Below are 19,163 nucleotides of genomic sequence, written 5' to 3' on the forward strand. Positions count from 1 at the left end.
CCAACTCAAAGATACAGGCTGTTCACACCATTCCAGGCACTCACAACCAGCAACCCCAAGGATCAGAGAAAGGACCCCATACCAGGAATTCTTCTGCTCTGCCTCCAGGGTAATAAAGGACAACAAAGTAGTCCCATTTGAGACACATAAGAAACTGTTCATCTATCAGACCACACTGATAGAGATGTTCCATCAGCTCCCTCCTCACCTAGCTGTAAAAATAAGGCACCCAGAGGTAAAATAGGATCCATTTTCATCTCTTTTAGCATGTCCAGTCACTCAGTGCAGGCTTTATTATTCAAGTAACAGTCCAGCTGCAGTGGATAGTAGTACACAGTATATATATCAGTATAAAAATCTCAGTAGTGAAAACTAAGCTGCCAAAAAAAAAGCATTTGGGAAACACCTCAGACCATAATCACCCAGCCTGACATGAGTTGCAGTATTTTAAGCACACTTGTCACTTATGTCTTACTGAAAGCCAGAACTGGCTTAGTTTTCCCCAATATGGAAGATTGTTTATTCTGAATTCAGTACATAATCATAGACTCCTGGAATATCCTGAGTGGGAAGGGACCACCAGGATCACCAAGTCCAACTCCTGATAAGCCTTTGCAAGGAGAAGCCCCTTCCTATTTGCCCATTATCCTTATGTAAACGACCTCCAGGACCCAAATCATAGATGGATGAGTTCCAGTCCTTTCCCCAGTCTTCCCACAGAAGAACACAAGCAAATACCACTCCTGGAAAACTCCACAAAGCTTTATTACTCCCTCCATCCTCCCCTTACACATTCCCATTGGTCCCACTGCACAAGCTGAAGCACTTTTCCACAAGCACTGTGTTTCAGGCTGGTTTAAGCTGACACTTTTCCAACATGCAGTGTTAACCCTGAGCCTGGGCTGAACGTTCTGGTAGAAGTCACACTTCAAAGCTTTACAACAAATGCCACGTGTTATTCTGTACCATCTTCACCAGCCTCAGGAGTCGGTCTCTGTGGAAACAAACACAACTAGTTTAGTAACACAGTGGCTCACAGGTATGATACAGCTAAAATTCCACCCTGGGGTGTCCAAAAGGCACCTTTAAAAGGTGCTGAGGTGGCAGTGAGAATTGAAAGGCGCATACACATCTTACCCATTCTGGCTGGGAGCTCACTCTCCAGGTGATTTCAACCAAGTGATGGTGTATCCAGCAATGAACACAAAGCCATGCCTCCTTACAGGCCTCACCTGGAACAAAAATAAACTGTAATTCTTGCACTGGCAGCAAACACAACATTCTGTCACTGTAAGTAAGTATAAGGCACTCTACCTTGAAGCAATCAAAATGATCCAAGTAGTGTCAAAATCCAAGGGCAAAGCTGTCTCCTTTATTTTACCTCCTGGTGGAAATACTGGATTTTGTAACATTAAAGAGAGAAGCGCCAGACTGTCTGTGAAAGGAGAGGTGAGAAATATGAACTCCCACTGCTGCAGAGGGCCAAGTGCTGCCACTGCAGAAGGGCACAGCCTGCCCTGCCTCTCCAGATCCTGCTCCAGCCAGGGAGGGCCTGGCTGTCGGCACAGACACCCAGAGCACGAGGAGGCTGAAGGACAGCTCACCTTGGTCAGGTCTGCTGCTGCACAGCCACAAGCACCACCTGCCCTGGCTGCACTTCTGTCCCAGGAGTGCAAATATAGATGCTAAAGGCTCTGACTGCAGCAAAAGAGCACTGTGGGGAGCACAGAGGAGCTCCATGGGGTCTGGTTCTGTGACTGCTTTATGGTGGGGACAGAGGTGGTACCTGGGCACCAGAGAAGTTGTGGAGAAGGAGAGAGGAAGAAAAAGGTGCTGCCCTTTAGTAGGAGCTTGCACTTCAGTTTTCTTGAAGTGGAACCTCAGCTTCACACAGCTGGTCTCTCAGACCACAAGCCATGAGGTCCAGTGAGGGTGATCACGGGGGGAATTACCCTACAAAGACATTTGTTTCTTGCCTGAAAAATACAGGAACAGTGTGTGACTTAAGAGGAACCCGTGAAGGCAGAGCACAGAGCTGCCTTTGTCAGCACCCAACAGGCAGCCCCAGGACAATCACACATGGTATCCCGAGCTGTTGATACTGCAGTCAGAAACCAACACCAGTGTGACCTCAAACCTTCCAGCTCTCACCCCTCTGCGCACCCTGAACACCAAGTAGCAGAGTACACCTGCCACAGGCACTCTGCACACTCACCCACTCCTGCGCCTCCATAATCCCCTGGCCACTGCTCTGCCTGTTGTGGACAGTCACTGTGCTTTATGTACCCTGCTCCACGGGGAGTGTGTTGATTATGCGCTGGTGTTCACCGTCATGTTCCAGAGCAACTAAAACATTTAGAATTGGTTCCCTTTATACACTTCCATAAAACATTAGTGTGACAGTTCAGGGTTTGCCCAGGGAAAGTGTCTTTCTGCCATCTGCTCCTGACAGGAAGGCCCAAACCTGTGTGTGCCAGTGACCTCCCAGCTGCCTGTGTGGTGCAGCTGGTCCCAGGCAGGCCCTGGCAAATAAACAGGAGAAACCTTCAACCCTGAGCCCTGCTGGGCTGCAGCTCCCACCAGCTCTGTCATTCTCTGAATTTGTTACTGCTGCACACATAAAACATCCTCACATTTATACCTTTCCTCCAGATTCATGCCCGACATGAGACAAGCTCAAAAAAGGAGTCCAAACTTATTCAGCCCAAGTGCTGACTGCAGCCTTGGAACAAAGCTACACAACAAACCCCAGAAACAAACCCCAGGCACAGGAGCTGGGAGGTACAGGAAGCCTAGGCAGGCCTTCTGGCAAGAGGAGAGTTGGATGGTGGATCCCAGTGTGCAAAGGATGCTTAGCAGGAACAATCCCAGATTCTCCAAGTGACAGAAACCTTCCTAGAGGCAGCCTTCCATGTCTCAGCAGCCCAGCACAACTCAGGGTGACTTAGCAACTCTCAGAGACTAAAGGACCACTTTTCTATTCATCAGGACAAAAAAAGATGCTTTTATAGATTTGCTTAAGACCAGAAAGGATCATTATTAACCTTTTCAGTAATCCCTTGTACACACAGGCAGATCGGTTCTTCCTCTGGAAGAATTTCTTAAAATACCTATTGCCAGACGTATTAAAAACATCTATTTTTTTAAGTAACTGAAGGTTTTGTTGACAGGAATAGTGAGAGGTCCCAAAGGGAGGGTTGGCACAGTGATCCCAGGGGATCCAAGCAGGCAGCCTACCGTGGTGATGTACCGGGAGTGGAACTCCGGAGCATCCTTCAGGAACGTCAGGCCAGGGTGAGTTTCCACCACATCCTGCAAGACAGAAGGAAGCCAAATGAAATAGATTTTCTTCTCCTTATAATGTTGAGAAGATACTGGGTTTTACAAACCAATACTTTTGCAGCATTAGCAATAAAAGTGAAATGACATTTTTTAATCTATAAGTGAACCTTGTAGAATTACAAGTATAATACATTTTCTGGGCAATACGCACCTGTTGGGCCATTTTGATTTACTTAAGGACAGAAAAACAAAGGAAGAGAGTTAGTGAGTAGATGAAAACTCATTTTCATTGATGAGACAAAAATTAGTTAGTTGACCATGCAACTATCTCATCTCTTTTTTCCTCCATTCATTGAAGATAATAACATTGGTTAGAGCTAGGTCTCAGAAATGCACATTCCTTGAGAAAAATCATATTTTACGTTCTTCACAACGATGAAAGCTCTGCGAGCCTCAGAATGCTCACAGATTGTAGTGCTTTTCCAAAATTTACCTGAAGTACCTGTGGAGATGCCTCTTTCTCAAGGTAAGTGAAACACTGGCCCATGGTGCCCAATCTGACTACTGAGATCCAGGATGGATCAGTTCAGGTGCTGGATGAACCAATGGCTGTGTAATTCCCACATGTCTGACTCCTCTACTCCTCTATGTAAGAGGGTTTCAGGTTTTGCTCTGCCTGTTCCCCACCACGGTGCCCTCAGGGGTGTGATGTGACCAGATTTTGGGCAGTGTAACCCTCTTCCTGATGTAGTGATGGTGTAAGATGGTGTAACTGTGCCTGAGTCTGACTGACAAACAGGACTGGACACGCCTCGGATTGCACCAGGAGCTGAAAGGTAGAGCTGCAATCACAGGAAAGGCTGTGTGTGCCCAGTGGGGAAAAGATGAAGAGAAACATGACAAGATTTACCCACCACACCCCCAGTTTTGTCTGAGAGACAGAAACATCCAGTGCAGACACAAAACCTTTCCCCAAAGCAGCGTCTCCAGAGGTTTTGCCTCGAGGGCAACATAGTGAGAGAAGTGTAGGGATATGTGAAATGTCCAGAAAAAGTAGCACCAAATGATCAGAGCAGCAGATGGACCTGATTTATAGAGAAACTATAAAGAAGCCCTAAAGTTACTCAGAGCCTGCCTAAATAGCTACAAATAATAAAAAAATTATGCTGTCAAAAATGTCACATGAACAAAAAGAAAAAAAAGAAATTAAATCAGAAAGCACAGATTTAGCCTTAATATTAGAGAGACAATAAGAAGTGAGACTTGTGCACCAGCAAGTTGAGAGGCATATACAGAACACTTGGAAGTGCAGGAATTTTACCAAGATTTCTACATCATCCTGTATCTGGTAGCCTTGCTAGACAAATTCAATTATAACTATCTTGCCAAGCAACTTTTACAAGGTTTCTAATATGCTTTTATGCTGTGCTTGAGCATCAACAGCACCACACATTTTTCCCAATACCCACGTGGAGAAGTGGGGCTGATTTCAGCCTGGTTACCAGGCACTGATAAATATGAATCCCAACAAGGCATAAGAAGCCACACAAAGCTTTGACAATCCTTTAGCAAGATTTACAGCCAGGTGGCATTTAAGCAAAACAGCCCACTTGAAATGCTTCTTTCTTTTTGACTCCAAAACAAACCCCACCCAGGTGCTGTTCAAACCAAAGGTCTGCTTGTCCTTGGTAAACATTTAAAGGCATGAAAATAAAGAAGCTGCAAAATGAAGGTGGCTGTGTGCCCACCCCTTCCCCGTACCTGGAGCAGTGGGATGAAGTCCTCCTGCTGTAGGTAGTCACAGCCAGGCTTGGCCAGGAGGGATGTGAACCTGGAAGCATCATCGTGGCAATTCCGCAGGACTCTGCGGGAGAGGGGAGGAGTCACCCCAAGCAGCTGCACCTCAGCACAGCCTCAGATGGGGCATGAGGTGCCTCAGCACTCCCCTCAGGCAATACCCACACTCTGAGCTGGGCAAGAGCTCACCTCACACCACCAGCACCCCCTTCAACACCTTTCAGCAGCACCAAGGTACCCAGTGGAGGTTTTCTCCATGTTGACACTGCTGTGGCAAGCCAGGGTTCTTACTGGAGGCTGACTTTCCAAAGGTTGCCCACTCACTGCTCTCACTGGAGTCAGCACCAACCCGCCAGGATGCCCCAGGACACCCTCCCCAGTGCAACCCTTTCCTAGAGCTCCATATTTGAGGGCATTGCCAAGGTACAGTGACTGAATATTCACCCAGAAAAATCACTTCTCAGAAGGACAAAGAACATCCCTTGTTAGTTTGGCCCATGTGGCTGCTGTGCTCTGCAGTCAGGGAGAGCAGCCCAAGGGAAGCATGAGCAGTACTCAGGATTTGAGAAGCCTGTAAATTCATTCCTTAGTTGACAGTTTGCATCTGACACATGAGGTCTTGGCTCTGTTTTCTTCTAATGTGAAATACTGCTGGCCAAAGGTATCACAGTGACTTAATTCACTGCAAACAGAAAAACTCATGAAAAGAGCAGCTCCGTGACATTTACCAAATACTGAATATATCAAACATTAAGTTGTTCACATTGTGTAAGGGAAACAATAAATCACTCAGAAAATTACCCTGTTTTCTTTAATAACTGTGAAAGTACAAAAGCACTGTTAGTTATTTACCGTGGTGATTAGTCACCACCTTCCTCTCCTGAAAGTGTACCAACATAGCACTGAACTGCAGAGATCTCACTGGAACTTGTTTCCTGCTAGTTCTGGCCTCCTTACTCTATGAAAAGCAGTCTTTAAAAAAAAAAAAAAAAAAAAAGTCTTTTTTTTAAATGAGCAAGAAAAGATTAGATGTAGCAATCCTTTGGCTGCACATTCATATCATGGTAACTGTCAACTGACAGATACATTCTAAATCAGCCACAGGAAAACGTGCTAATGTTTTAGATTAAAAAAATCTGGCACACAAAGAGAATCCCAAGGCCACGTTTTAGCCACAAATTAAACGATCTGACATTCAGGAGTATTTTCTATTCAGCAGTTACTACAGACTTGAGGAGATCTGTGAGCATGGAGCATTTCGGAAGTCAGGTCACCTACTAAGGTGCTTGAAAACAGGCTCCAGCAACACAAGATACCTGCCCTAGAGCTACACCTGTGCTCACAGAGCTCAGTCCAGCTGTACCAGCAACATTACATTTCTTCTGCCTTGCATGTTTCCAGCAAAGATTTTGTAACTATCAAAGGGAAGAGAAGGGGAAAAAGTTTTCCTAAAAGGAGCAATTAAAGTGAGAAAAGCATAGAAAGCTTGGCTTGGAAAAGGGGTGGCTAAAAGGATACAGAAGAGGGACATGACCACAGTCTGCAAATATCTGAAGGATGTGAAAATTAGAGGAGTGAAAATATGTACTATCATACATGAGGGATTCATTAGGAGTAATTGGAGGGACCTAAGGAAGGAAACATATTGTCTGTGTCAAGGCAAACGTGGTTACCACAGAGCCCCCTCACATTTTTGCAGTTTTGCCAGGGTAACTAGAAGCTGTTTTGACAACATCATCACAGGAAATACTTGGGGATTCAGGGTTAAAGGCTACTTCAAGAACCTGAAGAGGAACCATTAAGTAAAGAATTAGAACTCTCTCTGGAGAGGAGATGGAGGTGGTGTTCAGGTGTTTCACAAAGCAGACTAAAGCCTGAGTTGCCCTGGAGGGAAAGGAAAGGGTGTTCCATGTCACACCTCCACTCCCAGCACATCCAGAGCTCTCATGTCCCAGGGCAGCCCTGACAATGGGATGTGCAAGGCACTGTCAAACCCCACGGATTTTTATGCTTAAGGAAGGTGGGAAGTGTTACAGCTCCCAGAGTATCCACTTGTATCATGATACTTTATTTTACATTCCTTCTTCCTGTCCTGTAACACCATCACCTACCTCCTCTCCCAGTTCCCAAATGGCCCTCCCTTGGTGCTCCAGTGTAGCAGCAAGAAGGCCCGTGATAAATACATCCAAAATCCACTGACACCTATCAGTCATCTCAGAATAGCTGGCACATTCCTGTGCAGTGTGTTAGAATATTTTATATGCCAGCTAGACCAAAACAACTTATCATCTATACAATTGCTTACAAGTCTGTCGATGCCACATGGAAACAAGTGTTCAGAGAGTTTCAGGGAAGAAAACTGAAGCTGATGGAGATTTTCAGCCATTTAAAGAAGAGAGAGTGATAAGTCTGGTAAAAAATAAGTAAGGGGGGAAAAATAAAAAGACTTCTGTGGCAGGCTGCTCCCTTTTTCCAGGATAATTTGGCATTGCTGTACTCACTTTCTCCACATGGACACAAAGGAGTGCACAGATACCCCTCCTGTTCTCTCTCCTCCTGATGCACTGAACAGAGGTGCTTTCCAGTAGAGTGGGCAGCCACAGACCTGTAAGGAAATACCAGGAAAAAGAGGAATACAAGAGCAGTCCCAAGAGGAGCCTGCCTGTTTACACACCAAACTCACCATCGAGGCTTGACATGAGGGAAATAAGGTGGCAATGGCTTTCTGACTGACCTGTGTGCCAAGGCTGAGAATTCACCAGTAACTTTCTACTTTGTGCCTTTTTAAGTGGTTGGGAAAAGGATCAGGGACTGTTGAGGTGTTAAGCTCTGTCTTAGACTGAGCTGTTCAGCAAAATTCCCTACCAGGTGCAGTGGAGGGAGACAGTCACCTCCTGCTGCTCATACCAGCTTCCTCCCAGACCTACCTGACCCATTCCCTTCCCACTGGCAGCCAGGGAGCCTCAGTTCTAATTAGAGACAATCTGTGGTTAAATGCCTGGAGGGGAAGTAATTCCCATCCCACGGTTTTCAGTGCAGTGCCTGCCACCCAGCCCAGCCCCTTTTCCCAACACTGCTGGGTAACACAACTGGGAATGAACAAATGGAAAGAGGTTGATTCCAGCAAAAGGACTCCCTGAACACTTCTGACCCAGGCTCTGCAGAGGCTGCTGCTCTCAGAATGGCCCTCAGTGAGAGAATGGGCATTCTGGACTCTCCAGGGCCTCAGCAAAGCAGGCTTGAGAATGGTGGCAAACAGCTGCTCACACCATCAGGTACCTCCTCTTCACCACAGAGACCTTGCCAGCCACCGTCCTGACTCCAGACAGGCATCAGAACTTCCACAAAACACTGGCCTTGAAGGGAGTGCAGCTGGCTCAGGTAGGCACGGGGAGGGAGGATATCACAGCAAATGGAAGGAGGAGTATTTTGAAGCAGCAGCTGAGGCATCATTTGTGCCTTTCCCCAAGGCCTCTTTCACATCTTCTATTAAGCAGGACTATCCTGCAAGCCCATTCTCAGCTTCTTGTCCAGGCCTGCACTTCTCTTGGGGAACCTCAATCAGCCCAAAAGCTGCTTTTGGATTTAGCCATCCCTGTGTCAGGCAACTGTGCTTCCATAGGCATTCAGCTCCTCTGAGAGAACTAGGACACTCACTTTTTGCTGTTTCCCATGTGTAGCTGGTTCTGAAGCATTTATTTCAGAGCCCCAAAGCTGTACCACTGTCAATAATGGCATGGAACAGAAGCAGCCTGACAACAGCTAAATGGCATGAAGCACATCCGGGTGGAGACCAGGAAAGGGGTCTCTTCTACACCAGCCTCTGCTTTGAACATGGCAGGCCTGTCTTGCCATTAAACCAGTTTCAAGCCTTTTTTGGTCAAGCAAAGAAGGTTTTCTATCTATATTTTCAGAGCAGGTTTACAAATAATGTATCTGGATTCCTCAAAAAATGAACAAAACCAACCTAGTCCCTCCTTTCAGGAAAACCCTCCTTCTTGGAAAACAAGTGGTGCTCTTGGAAAGAACACCACTGCTCAACTTACAGTGCCAGAGATGCATTCAGGGCAGGCTGAGCAGACGAGATGTGTCTGACAACTGCTACTTTTAGATCAGCAGCACTGAAAACCGTGGTTGGAGAGAGGGAGATAGGAGGGACCATCTGTACTAGTGCTGTTCCCTGGAGTCAGAGCTCCTCAGCAGCCTGGGACTCCTGTGTCATGGGCACAGGATGTACATCTCTGAGAAAACCATTTTGTAAATCAAAGCAAGGAGGAACACACACACATCTCATGTGACAACCAGAAAACTGAGCTCAGTTTTGTTTACTATTATCTTAATCTAAACAAAAAACTTCAGCACAGAAGGATAATAGTTCATTTTTTCTGCAAGATGATTTGCTTTCATTTCATTCTCTCTCTCTCCCAAAAATTAAAACCCTAGAGAACAGAACCACAGAGCCATCAAGGCTGGAAAAGACCTCCAAGCCCATCAATAGTTACCTTAGCAATTTTCCCCATTTCACAGATGTTTGCCTTCTCATCTTCAAACTCTGAAAAGGCCTCTTCAACTCTGGCAATGATTTCCTCATGGTTAGTGCAGACATTGGGAAGTCCTTTAGGGAAGTAGAAATGTGGAATGTTTATGGACAAGGGGGCACTGCTGGTGGCTTTGTTCACAGGCAGGAGAGTGCAAGGGCCAGCTGAGGGTTTCAGGGGGGCTAGGGAGGGAGCTCCAGGCTTCTTCTCTTGTTTACTTTGAACCTGAAAAGGTAAGGAATAACAAACACCTTTTAACAACAGGGCACACAGAGCACGAAAACACTGCTCCTGCTCCCAGGGATTAGAGACAATTAAACCCACCAATAATGGAATTACAGCACAGGGATAAAAATGCATGTCTTAAATAGTCAATTAAAAACTCCTGCTTTATGAAACACTGCAAATTTAGGGAATGTCACACCTGCTTTGATGCTGTTCCTGTGCATTTGACATCTGTAGCTGTGGATTATGACTGATCACACACTCTACAACTCAGCAACACCCCACACAAGGACAATGTCACTTCTTCTCATGCTGGTCCGTGTTGTCACACTGCCCCATAAACAGTAAAGTATCAAAACCTGCTCTTTAGTGTTTCCCCTTAGAAATAGAGCACCCACCCACACAAACATCTTGCCTCAAGTAAGACCAAACTTACCTTTATAACAAGGACATTTTCTATCCCCTGGGAACATAATTAGCTTTGACGAAGTGTTGCCTCACAGACAAATTAGGAAAAGATTTGCCTTAGTTTCAGGAAGCCCTTTATTCTGTGCCTAACTCCAAGAGTCCAAGACCTGATTTTGTTCCAAGCACTGGAAAACCAATTTTCCCATCAGAATTAGGAGCAGCCAGCACAGTGCCATTAGGAATCCACAGGATGTCTTTCCCTATGACTCCTCCCCTGTCTATAACAAACACATGGCTGATGTGGTGATCCCCCTGGATCACCTCTCCAGTGGATCTCTAGTTCCAGCCCTACCTCAATGCTTTTCATCACAGGCACAATGTGTATTTCAGTACATAATGAGATCCTAAAGCTGAGAATTTTTCAGACATGGGAGGGAATATTTTTTCAACTTTGACAAGCAGTTACAGTATAAGCAGAATTCAGCTGCTGGAGTGCCAAGGGATGACGAATTCCCTGCTCCCCCACAAAGACACTCTTCCTTGGGAGCAGGCAATAGGCTTTCCCATTGCACAATGGTTCCACTGCAGGAGTTATTATTAATGTAACAACATATGTGATAAGGCTCAGAAGGCAACAGTCAAGTAAATACAGCTGCGACTTTCAGTTTGTTTATTCTGACTGTTTCCAAACAAAATGGTTTGAGGATAAAGCAGCCAAGTCTGAGATCACTAAATGCAAAAGAATGTATATGATGAACGGACTAAACTCTTTGCATTATTATTTTCCATAAACTTGGAGGTTTTTCTTAACACACATTGGATCCCCCAGCCTAGCATGGGTTTGCTCTCAGGAAGGTGAGGAAGTGAGAACTGTAAAACCTTCCTTAAGCCCTGTTTTTACGTGCAGTTTATAATACTTTATAAGCCAGTCCTCAGAGACCACAAGGAAGGCTTTTCCTCCTCATCACTCCTCTGCTTCACTGCTCTTTCTTTAAATGAGGAGCACCTCTTGTTTCCCAAAAGATGGCCCATTCAGGAACAGAGACACTGGCACACATGCCAGCCAAAGCATATTTTGTTGTGTATCAGCTCTGTACAGAACACATTAACCTGGAGTTTGGGACTCCAGGTCTTCCTCTCCTGTGTCTTAAATCACAGGAAGAGCTGAAGCTCACTTTCAGCCTTCAATATTTCTATCAGTGCCAGTACTCAGAGTCTGAACAGTCCTCAGTGTAGCTCTCAACCTTTAGAGAACAGGTCTGATCACCCCCATCTGTTCTCCCTCCCATCTTCCTTGATTTTTCCTGCTCTCTCACATACTGCACCCCTCTGGGTCTGATCCTGAGTGATGCTGGAACCCAAAAGGGGCCAGCTCTGAGTCCCAAAGTGTTCCTGGGGCTCAGCAGGGCTGTAGGACGGGGGAAGCACCAGCCCTGGTGACTGTCCCACAGCAGGATAATGCTGTGGTAGGGGTTGAGCTGGATGCTCCCTTTGGGAGCACAGTTCACTGGGATCATGGAACACAGCCCTCTCCTGGCTGCCTTCTGCTCTTTCCTCAGTGGAGTAACAGAAGCAAAGCCCAGCCAGGCTGGATGTGTCTGGGGAGGGGGATCTGACCTGGAGAACTCTCCCCCAGCACCACTTGTGTCTTCACCACCCCCCTCCCCCTGTGCTGCCCGGCCCAGCCAGGACCAACTCCCTCAGTAGTTTTCCCTTTTGGATCCCAGCAGAGGGAAATCCCTGCCAGTTCCTCACAGCACCAAACAATGCAGGGCTGGAACAGACCCCGAGGTGCCACTGCAGCCACTTGACTTCTATAATAGGACTTGACAGCAGTTTGCTCGAAGGCCCTTCTCACAAACAGGTTTCTTGCTCCCTGATCTCTGTGTCCCACAGGCACTCCGGGCTGTCAGCAGCACCCTGAGGAACCAGGAGCAATGACTCAACGTGAACAAAAACTCCCACAAACCAAGACCTTCCTTCAAAGGACACTGACTCTTCACTTCAACAGTAGATCCCCTTCCCTTGCAGTACAAGGGAATGAAAAAATTGTATTTTTCCTCTCTTGGAAGGGGCAGAGACATCCCCCAGGTAGACCACAGCAGCACTGTGCCATTCTTCTCCTCTTCTGCACAACACATACACCCCAACATGGCACAAGAGCTGATCATCCTGTAACACCACTCACCCGCTCTGCCCACGTCTCCACCTCCCAAAAACCAAAGCAATTCCTCCTCCTCCTCCTCCTCCAGGGACTCCCAAAGCCAGAAGCCAGCTGGTACCAGCTCACACAAGCCACAGCTCCAGAAGCTCCATTAATTTGCTGACCCACAACCACCAGACAATCCAGAAGGTTGGAGATCTCTAGGAGCAATACAGGGAATTCTGCCAAGCTCTCAGAGGAAGGACCCAGCGCAGACACAGGTTTGTAGCTGCCCTTCCCAGGGAGACTGACTCACTGATCCCACTCAGGCCCAGCCAAACGAGGTGAGGCTCTGCTCAGGGATGGCTCCTCTTCAGATTCTACCTCAGGAACAGAAACACAATTTCTGAACTTTGTCCTCTTCCTTCTAACATAAGAAATGAGACATCTATGACACAATGAGAAAAAAAAATAGCAACAGGCCTTTGAGGATCCCCAGAACAATCCTACAGGTCAATACTCTGGGATGGGCATAACCAGATGTGAACCACTGTGGGGACAACTGGAAGTTAATTACAGCTTTTTGTGGAAAAAAAAAATTAGGGAAGTGGTATGGAGGCAAATTCTGTGGGAATTCCTTGGAAATAAACAGATTCTTATTGAATAAAAAAAAAAGCAAGAAAAAAAAGCCTTAAATGTTCTTTGCTTAGTGGAACACACTTCTCCAACAGGGATGTGCATTTTTGGAAAGGATAACTACAAAAGGAAACTACAAATACTTTAATAAATCTTTTAGCTTTGTTACCAACAGCTAACAGACTTTTTTTTTTCTTTTTTGCTCAAGAGGAAGGTGAAATGAAAGCCCGTTTTTAAACACTGCTCTATAGCATTGTGTAACTTACCTTAACTAAAATCTGTCCATCCACTACATCATCTTTTGCCAGTCATACAATTTATTTATGGACAGACCAAAATAGTGACGTGTTATAAATAAACCAGACAGATCTACAGCCTCATTGTAGCTACAAAACAAAGCACAGGCCAAGCCTCTACCAGCCCAGCCCGTCTCCCAGGGATGTGCCAATCCCAGCAGAGAACTCCATGGAAGGAAGCAGTATCACATCAAGTGCTCCAGTCCTTTCTGCTCCTTCCTCCTGGCCCTGATGTCTACCAGGGTCCCAGATAATATATTTACCAGTTTCTTGCTGTTTTTCCAAAGGGATTCTGTAATCCTCTTTTCTAGGGTACAGTGACTCAGCCCGGGCTCTCGCAGTCCACAGAGCTGACTTCATGTCTCCTTTCATTTTTCATAGTTCCTGCCTTGCTGGAGTGTGATGGTAGCTGGACACAGGCCATCCCCAGCGCTCATCACTTCTCCAGAGCTACTCTGTGTCTATGGCCTGAGACTTTCTCCTTCTTTTCCTCCCTTTGCCATCTCCTTCCTCATGCCCCTTTCTTACCCATTTCTAAGGACAGTAAGAACAATGAAGGCTCATCTGCACGTGGCTCCAAACAGCACAGAGCTGTGAGAAAATGATTTCTGGAGAGCACCTTTTCTACAAGGAAACATAAACTCACCCGCAGAAACTAAGTCAATCACAGCGAAACAAAAATGAAAACAAACTCAACCTAAGCAACTGAGAAGCACAAAAGGTTTGAAGTGGGAAGAGACGCAGAGCTAATTCTAAGATTGGATCAAGCTCCTCATGTCCTTATCCAGTGGAATTTTGCAACCCCAGGCCTCATATGCCTCCAGAACAGCTCTTGACATGGGGCTTACCAAAACCCTGCTCCTCCCTTCCTTCCTGGTCACGATCACCCCTCACTCAGCTCTGCTCCCTCTTCACCACCCTGGTACCTTTCCACCTGTGAGCACGTTTGTGTTCTCAGTGAGTCCAGTTCCCTCTGCCCTCGGGTCAACCAGAGCCACCAGGTACAGCCCCATGAGGCACAAGAGTCAACATCTCACTGCTGCAGGTGGGACAGCCCCCATGCCTATCCTGCACTCCCAGGTGTACACCCATTCCGTGCCCCAAGTGCCAGCTCCAGAGCTCACCAGACCCCTCTGGGAACCCACTTGGAAAGGCAGAAAATAGACTTGGCTTTGCTGCTGGATGACATTCTACTGCGTTATGAGTTAAGCCAGGTCACAGAAGGGCCTGTGGAACCCAGGGCAAGGCAGGGGGGACACACAGTGAGGAGGCAGCAAGAGGAACAGGCACTGAAAGAAAGAAGAGGAAGCCCATTTTTCCAGCTGCAGCAGTTCACTTGCCTTGCATCTGCAGCCACAGGGCACTTATTCCCGATGCATTCCGGTGCTGCTGCTGCTTCAGACCAGGCCCAGGGCTCGTGGACCAAAGGCCTGTCAGTTTTTCCAGCTGATCTAGCGGGAGGTCTCACCTCTCTCTCCCTGCAAACCCTGCCCCAGTGATGTCCCCAGCGTCAGCCCCCTCTGCAGCGTGGATTCAGCTGTGCAGCTCTTGTCAGTCTGCTCTGAACTGCTCCTGGCCCGCCCAAGCCATTACTGCACATTATTACCTCATGCAATCCTCCCCCAGGGAGGGAAAAACACACGTTCCAGAGATTAACCTCCAGACATCCTTTAACCTGTCACCAGAAAGCATGAAAACATGGCCTACAATGTGCTCTGCAGCAATTTTAATGGCTCCTTCTTAGGAAACAGCTGCACCGCTCCTCATCTCAACTTTTTAACTTCCTCCCTGGGTCACCAATTATTGAAATAGAGATGAAGCTCAAGATGGGCTGATTTCAGCACACTGTGACCCCCTGTAAATCTGCAGTGACTACACGTCCATTTGGTGTCCTGGCACAAATTACTTCAATCTGTCATCCCAGGAATCAAGTACAGCAGTTGGGATTTACCAAAAACATACAGCCATGGCACCGTTTCCATTCCTTTGGCTGCACCTCCATGATCTTAGGGGTCTTTTCCAGCCTAAATGATTCTGATCTCCTTCAGCCACAGCCCAGAGAGAGCAGGGGACAGCAGGGGACAAAGAAGAACCTTCAGATGGTAAAATTACAACAGCCAAAGCCAGGTAGGATGGTCTGAGCATAGACTTGCACAGCTGAGAGTACAACCCACTACAGGCACCAGAACACTGAGGTTCTTCCACATTCAACGACAGAGCAATCACATACATAGAGGTATTTAAAAAAAAAATCCCACAGGAAATAATTAAGTATCACACTACCTCTCCCCATTATTAAATCACTGCCCTTGCTGTTAATTTTCCCTCTTGTTTACAAAGACATTTTAACTCTGCAATCTAAGCCTGGAAGGTTTATTTTTAAACCTGCTGGTATCTAGCTGCAAATAACTTTCTGCAAATAGACACGCCTAGAGGGGACACAGATTGATCCTCTGATCCAATAAAAAATACAAAGAAAAGGAAAAAGAAATGCCAAGCGTTCAAACCTGGGCCTGCTGGAAGGACTTCAGCCGCCTCTTGAACCGAGATGGAAGAACAAAGTCACAGCCCTTGGCAAGGAAAGCCAGTTCCCCTCCCAAGTCTGGATCCCTCCGCAGAGAGCTCTCCTTGATCATCATTCTGGGCAGCTCCCAAGCAGATGTTGCCCTTTCCAGGAGGAGACCACGGCAAGACCAGCACGTTGCTTTCTTGGGTTGGATTTTTTACAGGCAAAAAATGGCAAACGGCTTCAACATACTGTGTCTTCTCTCTCTTCACAAGGACAACAACATCTAGAGATTTTATCTCACTCCTGAAGCCAAAGTTCCCTATTTTAACCAATATTCAAAGTGTCTTTCAGTACCACCAGGATCTTCTGCCTTCTTGTAATACTTTAATTGAGAAACATGATCTACAACTGAATCTATTTCCCTGCTGGCTACATGACAGACAATCCGTCCTTGGCTTGTAATAGGCCAGGGGTAACACGGGAAAGGAAGCTCCCACCACCACCACCAGGAGCACTAAAATTAGCTGCACTGCAGGAGTGGCTAAATATACCATCTCCCCCAACGGCTCCAACTTTGTGTCCCAGTGCTGAGACCCGAGGAGCTCACTTGGACCAGCCAGACCCAGCTGCAGTCAAACTGAGCTTGGCCAAGGCCCGTGTGTAGCATGGCCGTGGTTTGAGGTCCTGCTGATGGGGTGATGAGGCAGAGGATCAGCATCAGTCCCCACTCTTGACCAAAGGCTGTAATTTTCAAAAGACATCAATTTTTCCTTCTTGCTTGGAAAAAGCAACTCATCTAGTTCCTTAATGCCAAGCAAGCACACAATTATGGATGATCTTGGATAATAAGCTCAGGCATTCCAAAGTGGTTCCTCAGTAAATGTTTTCTTACAGACACCAAATGCATCACTGTTTTATTCCCTCTCCCTGTAGCTCTCAGGAGGCAAAGTAGTTCTCAGGGCACCACAGTCTGCTCTTCTTCTGCACAGTTTGGAGTTGCACAGCCTTCAAACCCTTACTCAGACTTTGTCCAGGCTTGCTAGAAGCATGTTCTCCCTCTCCTATCCTGAGAATGGCGCTGGACAAGGGCCTGAATCCAACTCTTACCACACCAAATGAAGGGAGTCCCACGGCCTGCTTTCCCTACTTGACTTTAAAACCTTAGAAAGCAACCTGGCAAAGCAGCCAAGTTCAACAGCACAGAACAACATGTGATTTGTAGCTAGGAGGGCTTGCTTTTCTGATACTGCATTTGAAATGAAAAGGTTTCACTGAGCCTCACAAACCTTTTCTTGGACACGTGCCTCTGGTGTCCTTCTCTCGGGTTCCTGTAGAAGGTTAACATGAAGCCCAAATGAGTACAAAGCCTAACAGTGTAGGAGGATGAGGATGGGAATGAAAAAGGAGCTCCAAAACCAAAAGGCAGGCAGGAATGTTTTAACTGGAACTGTGACTGAGTGAAGGATACACAGATCCACATGCAACACATTTGGAACAAATTTGGGGTTTCCTACTCGGACAACTTTTTTCTAAACATCAAGGCAATGCCTAAAGAGCCCAGGAGGCTCCATGTGCTGGGAGTGCTGCACATCTCACACAGCAGCATATCAGGAGGTGATTTATCATAAATCATCTGCAGCAAGTGATGAAATACTTCATCTCCAACTGAACTCTCACCCTGCTCACACACTGCAGAAGGAATGAAGCCCAAAGAACCTCTCACCTCCAGCTGCATCCAGACCAGCTCCAGAGGCCTTTGACAGATGTATTACTATTCATTCACAAATTAACCAGTCACAAAGGAGCCTGGAAGCTTGGAGGATTTTGCACTGATAACCTGGAGAAACACAAGTAATCCAGAGGCAAGGCTGGCTCTGTCTGAATTCCAATGGCTTGGAATAGCAGGTTTCCAGGATGGCATTTCCTATCCTCAAAGCACACAAGGTGGGTATAAATAAAGACGTAAATATACAGTACTGTGAGAAATGGGTAGCAAGAGATTCTTGTGTCAACAGCTTCAAAGTCAACTGGGCAAAACCCCAGCAGGAAAGTCTGACCTCAACAGCCAGACCAGCTGAACCACAAACTCAAACTCCTCCTTGCTGGGACCCAGTTTAAAGCATGAAGGTGAGAGATGGCAGATTCCCTCTACAGGTCACAAGAGCACAGAGAGAACCCCACCTGTGCCTGAAGCTGGTGTTAGTCCTAAGAGATCTGGGTGATTAAATCACCCCAGGACTGGCTGTACCCAAAGCCTGGCTCCAACAATCCAGGGTCCCTGCACAGCTGAGCAGAGCACCAGCTCCAACTGCTTTCAAAACACACAGAACTTCTGCAGCAACGCCCTGACTCTGTCTGGGGTTTAGAGTCAGAGAGGCTGAAAAACTCAGTATGTATCACCAGGCTCTGTTTCACCCACCTTGAGATGTTACTTCAACACAAATCACCTTCACACAAGCAGAGGCTGGATCTGCCCTGACTACAGAAGGTGCCCACATATGGCACACGTCCCTAAGTGTTTGGTCCCAGGTTTTTTACTCTTTAATTTAACCTGATATGATTTTCTATTTCTTTGTCATCTTTCATTCTGCGATACTTCAAGATTCACTTAATATTTGCATTTATTTCAACAATTATCACCAAACAGGGAAAAAAAGCATTGTTTTTCACTATTTATGTCTAGAAGTAATGAATAATTAATGTTTGAGAGGAGTGTAGATTGTGTGTATAGTTTAAATGACAGGTATTATCAATATCTAATCAAAACATATTTGTAACACATGTAAGATGAAAGCCAAAGGAGTTTCACATTATATTTTGGATGCATTTTGAGAATAAATGTACACTTCAGGACAAAGTTAAAGTTACTAGGACATTATAGAAGCCATTTCTCACAATTAATGGCCCCACACAAGACCCTTCATAAGCATATCCCTAAATTTGCAAAACACAAAAGCACACAGAATTATGAGGGGGCAGAACTACAAAGCTGCCAGGTCAACCTAAACTTCACATGGTTATGAAACAGTTGGTTCCACTCAGAGCCTCCTCAGGGTCCCTGCTTTAAGCACACAACAGACATGTTGATACAAAACCATGCAGGACGATTCAGGGGGTCAGGAACACTTCCAAGAGTCCCAGCAACATCCCCCACCAGTCACGCAGGATGAGACAGCCCAGGGCAAATGTGGAATCAGGGAACAGTCCTACTCAAGGCTCCGCCATCCAAGACATACCAGGGTGGTCCAAAGCCACTCCTCAGCCCTGCAAACCCTCTGCTCCCAGATCCAGGGGCTGGATCACACATTTGACCTCAGGCTGAGCAATTC

General features: G+C 46.5%; 1 protein-coding gene across 2 annotated transcripts in view; it reads right to left on the reverse strand.

Moving 5' to 3' along the window:
* Window positions 1-19,163, reverse strand: part of PPP2R3A (protein phosphatase 2 regulatory subunit B''alpha) — a 49,471-nt gene that overhangs the window by 11,621 nt on the left and 18,687 nt on the right. For both annotated transcript variants that reach the window (XM_050328102.1, XM_050328101.1), the window contains exons 3-6: window positions 9,582-9,842; window positions 7,581-7,684; window positions 5,044-5,146; window positions 3,238-3,312 (exon numbers count right to left, since the gene is read on the reverse strand). In XM_050328102.1, the coding sequence (XP_050184059.1) occupies window positions 3,238-3,312; window positions 5,044-5,146; window positions 7,581-7,684; window positions 9,582-9,842 (543 nt within the window). The remainder of the gene's footprint in view (window positions 1-3,237; window positions 3,313-5,043; window positions 5,147-7,580; window positions 7,685-9,581; window positions 9,843-19,163) is intronic.

The sequence above is a fragment of the Myiozetetes cayanensis genome, unplaced genomic scaffold (genome assembly GCF_022539395.1).
Source record: "Myiozetetes cayanensis isolate MyiCay16 unplaced genomic scaffold, myiCay2020 scf36, whole genome shotgun sequence".
In the NCBI taxonomy this organism is placed as follows: Eukaryota; Metazoa; Chordata; class Aves; order Passeriformes; family Tyrannidae; genus Myiozetetes; species Myiozetetes cayanensis.